Source organism: Chaetura pelagica, unplaced genomic scaffold, assembly GCF_000747805.2.
Source record: "Chaetura pelagica isolate M959 unplaced genomic scaffold, ChaPel_1.0 scaffold124, whole genome shotgun sequence".
Taxonomy (NCBI): Eukaryota; Metazoa; Chordata; class Aves; order Apodiformes; family Apodidae; genus Chaetura; species Chaetura pelagica.
Window position 1 is genome coordinate 1,039,972 of NW_009952891.1, and position 6,014 is coordinate 1,045,985.

The 6,014-nt window shown below is 45.0% G+C and overlaps 1 protein-coding gene across 1 annotated transcript in view; it reads right to left on the reverse strand.

The window, feature by feature from the left end:
* Positions 1-4,804, reverse strand: part of GSG1L (GSG1-like) — a 51,330-nt gene extending 46,526 nt beyond the window's left edge. The window contains exon 1 of the mRNA XM_009995494.1: positions 4,504-4,804. Within this exon, the coding sequence (XP_009993796.1) occupies positions 4,504-4,804 (301 nt within the window). The remainder of the gene's footprint in view (positions 1-4,503) is intronic.
* Positions 4,805-6,014: the final 1,210 nt, after the last annotated feature.

The following is a 6,014-nucleotide window of genomic DNA, read 5'->3' on the forward strand; positions in this document are numbered from 1 at the left end:
GTCACGCGAATAAACCCACCAGGTTTCAGTCATGCCAATTATATTCTATTTCTCATAATCCAACAAGAATCCCAATTCCTCTTGCTTTCAATTATATACTCACAAGGTGCTTCTCCCTGCTCCCTCTCTCTGGACAGCCACCTACAGGGACTCACATTTGCTTATTATCACAGAGTGGCAGGGAAGAAGGGTGGTGCAGTTCTGCTCTGGATCTGTGAAAGTGTACAGCAAGTTCATGGCTTTCTATGTTATATTAATTTCTTATTGATTAATTTCTTTAATTTTCTCTCTTATTCTCTAACTCCTTCTCAAATGTAATGTTTATGGCCCATTTTGATGCATCCTTACGCAGCATATAAGTTCCACTCTGCCATTTACTCCCTAAAGAGTGCTAAGAATGATATGGTACAGAGCATGTAAAAAGGTACAGACCTCTTGCCCTCAAAATATAATTCCAAGAATAAAAAAAAAAGGCCTCTGCATAACTATTCCTGATTTCCCTGACTTCTATGGAGCATGGTAAGAAACATGGAAAGGCTTAGTTTATTTACTGGGACAGTATTCTTAAAAGGCACCTAGTCAGCTGCTTTCCCCTCTGAGTGTAGATGTTATTAGTGAGACTGCCTGTTCATGAGCAACTGAAACAAGGTCTGAGTTCAAGGTTTTTTTCTATTAAAATCAAAGCAAACACACTATAGAGCAAAACTGGCTAACTTGTTACTGCTTCCCAGCTCTCAAACTCCTTTAGCTATTAGGGTAAGTTATGCTTCCTTACCTACTTCCTGTGTTAATTTGTTTCATGGCATGTATGTTCTCAAGTCACAGAATGTGCCAGCTATCTTACCACTGCTGCAGTTTGCACATCACCTAACTGGTGTCATGTGAGGTGTCCACTACTGGCACAAGCACAGATGTAGACTGCAGCTGTGAAATAAGATATTCACTCAGAGTCATACTAAAAAATGGAATTACATGAGAGCTCACCTCTGAAAGGCTTGGCCATAACCAAGGAATTCATGGCCTAGGAGGAGGCATCAAGTGCACATGAGTGCAGAAGAGGACTCATGACCAGCCCATGCAAGTGGGTTGGAACTAAATGATCTTTAAGGTCCCTTCCAACTCAAACTGTTCTATGATTCTATGGTATGATCTGCAGAGCTCATAGGGCTTTAGCTTTGTTCTCTTCTGGAGATGAGGTACTTTGCTGTTACAGAAGGTACGTCCACCCATGTGGGATCCAAAGCATTGAACCCACTCTGAAAAGGAAAGCCTTTGTTCTCCTTTTAGTAGACTAGGATTCAGCATACTTTTGAGTCAGAAATTCTACTAAATAATTACAGGACTCACCTGCCAATTACATATATATGCTCAGGTCCTTCTATTCCCAGTGGGGATTCATAATTATGTTTCTCAGGTGCTGAAAGCTTTTCAGATTCTTTAGCTGTCCTAGGCATGCTAGATAAAAGTGAGCTCTACATCCACAAATGTTTTCAGAAATAATCACAGCATTTGGTCTCTGATGGTAGTGTCAGTGAAAACTAGAAGCCTGAAACAAGATGAAGGCAGGCCTGCTTCACCAGTCTCTGCACAAAGTACACAGCATGCTTTTTGCACCTCTGCCTCTGAAATCTAAGTGGACCTTTCAGATAAGCAGCGAGAAGACACTCAATAATTGTTTTTGAGTGGAGCTTACATGTCAATTTTAAGATGTGACTGAGACCCAAGCCCTACAGTGAGCTGAAAGATCTGCAATCCTGTCCTTCCATTCATCTGGGAACTCATCCTGAGGTGTTGGCACTACAAAGTTTGTGTTTCATCTGCACCAGTGCAGACAGCAGAAAGTTTGGACAGTGCCATGACTGTAGGAAGAGATGAATAAAAAGTCTGGTGACTGGATGAAGAGCATGGCTCACAACTGGGAATAGGAAGAGTCTCTGGAGAGTTTTGACAGCATCACAACCACAGTGAGTATTACTGGCATTCATGTGTTCCTGGTGGGATTCATGTTGCTTAGCTTCAGGTATCACCAATGAGAAGTCAGGGATAGGCCAGAAGCTGTAGGAATGGTACTCACCATAGGCTGTGGCCATATGTTCTGCTTACAGAGGTGTGAGGTTGTGGAGTGGCTACTGAAAGCATTTTGCCTGGAGGAAGGCTGTGATTGCAGTCATTTTCAGTATGCTATTGGTAAAGCTTTAAGAAAGGTGTTATTGAAAACATGGAGTGCAGTCAAAGTGGTGAGTTTCACTACTTTAATACACTACTGTCTTTGTGCTTAGTGATTCTTTCTGGATGCTCTCCTGGCATCCTAGGGTGTTTGTTAACAACCTGGTGACTGTGAGTTGTGATACCTAGAGGACTGTAGCCACTAAGTGTACTGTGAACAGTGTGGGGAGCCTATGGGATGGATTACTCACTATGTGGAGTGTTGTGGGTGTATGTATAAGCATGATTGCAGTGCTGTTGGATTGGGGCTCACTGCTTGGGAGCTCAGATTAAAATGATCACCAGTCAGGCTGCAAAAGGCCATAACAATGTACTGACAGTCTGGTGTTACAAACACAAGTCTGAATCCAAGGTCTTTCATGGTTATTTCATGTTGACACTCCTAGGGACAAATTTAGATCCATGTACATTACATAGTTAATCAGAAAACTAAGGTAGGTCATCAGAAAACTAAGGTAGAATCTGAATGAAGCAGCTGTGTGTCTAAGCCAACATATCCTTGTACCTAGCTGGATTATTTCTAAAGGTTGGTCATTCCTGGTCTGCTAACTAAATATTACTTCTTACCAAGTTCGTGTTTCAGGTAAGAGGAAACACACAAGTGGCTTCTGTGGTGGTGTGGGAAGGGAGAAAACTCTCTTCTGTTTCACTGCAACTTTCTAAAGTTGGCTTCCAGCTATCTCCTGAAATCACCCACTACAGCACAGCTTTGTTTACCCAGTACAGAATAGATCACTGTATTTCTCTTCTCCCACAGATAACTCGGTTTTCTGAGTGGGCTAAAGTCACACAGTTGCCAGTTACCTCACACATAAATCTGGGCTTGGAAAGCTTTCAGTATCTGCCAGAAATGTGAGCGTGCTTCATCATCCCAATCCCCACTAAGATACCCCAAAAGCCAGAGTCTTAAGCTGCTCACTGAGGCTGCTGTGGCCTAAGTTTATTTCCAAATCAGTAAGACAAACCATCTTTTTTCTATATTTTTTTTTCTTCCATCAAGAGGGTTACTTTGCTGCACTCACTTCAGCATGGAGCTGTTTTATTAACAGTCCCGAGGTGGGAGGTAATGAACTTCCCTTTTTATACATTAAATTGAGTTTTCATGACAAACTAATTCTTGAAGTGCTATCCTTAAAAATGCCACTGAGTTTACATAGCACTTTGGGATGAAGTGGGTTGTGAGCTGCTCCCTAAGTTTGCTCCACTTTATAGCACATCCTTACAGAGCACTTTTACCAGGATCTCATAAACTTCCCATCATCGGGGAGGTTTTGTCCTCTGAGACACAACATGTGGGATGATGTTCCTCTCTCTCTCAACAGTGGTGGAGGACCAACTCCCTAGTCTACTCCTTGGGCAATGGCAGGATAGAATGGAAACAGCAATATCTATGAGCCATTATCATCTCATACTGTGTCACATTTGTAAACTTTGTTCTCCAGTCACATAATCTAGAAAAAAGCTTTCAAAATCAGAGTTTGGATGTTAGCTCTACCAGACAGCTCTGGGAGTAGGGACTGTCAGTTTGCATCTATTGAGACTTAAATCAGTCCTGTGGCTGCTGCCTTTCATCCACCCTCCAGTGTTTTATTTCCTAGTAAGTGCCAGGGTAGAGCAGAGGAAACGAATACACTGATAAGCTGGACAGATGTCTTCTCAAGTGTTTCTCAGCAAGTAAATGGCTGAGGAGGGAACAGAAATGAGCTTTCTTGAGCCTGATTGTGCCCTTTAACTGCCATCTCTCTACTTCAATAAACATAAAATCTAGCCACCAGGAAGGGGTTGTGGGTGGTCATTTACTTAAGGGGTACCAGAAAAGAGGAAGTCTAGGCTAGAGCCTTATAAAAACTGTGACCTTTGAGCATTCCCTGTCTTTCAGACCACTGGCCTGGGGGCTGTTTCAGGGGCAATTACAATTAGATGTCAGAACCTCCTTAGCAACTACCAGCCACTGTCTTTTGTGTGCTCCATGGAGCAGCTCCCAGAAGGGAAGCACTGACCAGTCTCTGGCTGCAGTGCCCACGAGAGTAGCACAGCCTGCTTATCAGAGGTTCAGCTGGCTTTAGAGCAGACCCTGCATCAGCCAGTAGGTAAACAAGCAAACCCTTGATCTTGCTGGAAACAGGTTGCTTTTCAACAAAGAACTGTTAAAATCCTGCCTCTCTCTGCAGGGCGAATCTGCTTTAAGATACAGCACAGAACAGCTTGCCTGTGTGTTTATCACACTGAGCCAAATACAAAGCAACACAAGCTGGAAGGAAGTTGTTTTATACTTACCAGCAGCATTGATGTTTTCCTCACAGGAGTACCAGATCCCAGTGTGGAAATACCTGAAAAGGAAGCGGTCATCTCCTGTCTCCCAGCTGTAATGAACCACATTCTGGTTGGTCTCATTTGCAGTCTCATTCCCGCTGTAGTTGAGGCAGTTTGTCTTCTTCTCTTTCCCACAGCTCGGCTTGGGGACCCTCTGTGTGCCCTCGCACCAGTAGGTTGTGATAAAAGCTGTTGTAGAGAAGAGGAGAGCCATCAGATTCAGACTCACTGCTAGCAGGGCTCTGCATCTTCGATTTGTCTTCATGGTAAATCCGCCCTCCCTCCCCCTCCTGCTGAGAGAAGTCAAAGGGTTTTGTTTTATTTGGGAGGGGGGGGGGAGGAGGTTCAAAGCCTCTCACGATTCAGAATCCAGTTTTCCAGGCATCAAAACTCTCAGCTTCTTCCAATCTGTTGTTGTAGCAGTGAAGGAAACGCTGCGGCCAGACTCCCATTCTTCTCTTGACTTGCAGTCCTGCCTTTGCTCGCTAAAGGAGCAGCTGCGGGAGCGCGGCCGGCCCCGCGCAGCCCCTGAGCCTCAGTGCGCCGGCAGCATCAGAGAGGGTCTGTCTCACCAAGAGCAAGTGAACATCTGCTCGGGTGCCACACATGATCCCAAGGGGCTCCGCAGCCTCCTCCGCTGGGAGACACCTGCAGGCTGCAGGACTCGCTGTCCTCTGCTCCCGGAGGCTGGAGCAGGAGGAACTCGGCGGGAGGCAGGAGGCAGGGACAGCTGCTACCTGCTGCCCCTGTCCTCGGCAGACCTTGGCGACCACTGCAGCATGCTGAGGGCTGAGGTGGACTGGGGGGAGGTGTCACGTCATGGTCCCAAAAAGAATCCTTATTTGGAGTTGTGAAATAGATTTATTTTTTTTGGTATACCAGAGGGTAGAGATTTGTCCAGGAGGAGGGATGGAATGGTCCTTCATCTTTTCTGCTCTGAGCTGGCGAGTACTATCTCAGGGGTTTGATTCTGCTGTCAGCATCCTGGTGTAATTTTCTGTCTTCAGAGGCTTGCTCTGCCAGGCAGCAAAGCCCCCAAGGAATTTAGTGTGTTACACATGAAACCCGGGTCTTTCAGAAGACCAAGTGGGACCCCTTTCTCAGGCTTTCATTTCCAGACAGAACCCATGCAGATGTTCTGTTTGAAGTGGGTCTCTCATAAGTTTTGTAGGTCCTGGTTGTGCAGATGTAGAGAATTAATTGGCCTTTCCTTGCCAGATGCTGTGAGAGCAGGGAGCACCATTTTCAAAGAGAAGTGTATTGTCCTATCTTGTTAGTTGGCTGACTCATAGAGTTTATAACCTGTTCCCATGTTGTTCAGAGATATCTGGTGAATACTGAGTGCTGTGAGAAGACCAGGGCACCTGGTGGTGGTGGTACAACCTGTATGACCTTGTATCTGAGTGCTGAGGTTGGCCACATTTGTCACAAAACAGTTTTGTGTCCTTAGTACATGAATGTAATTTTTTGTGGTG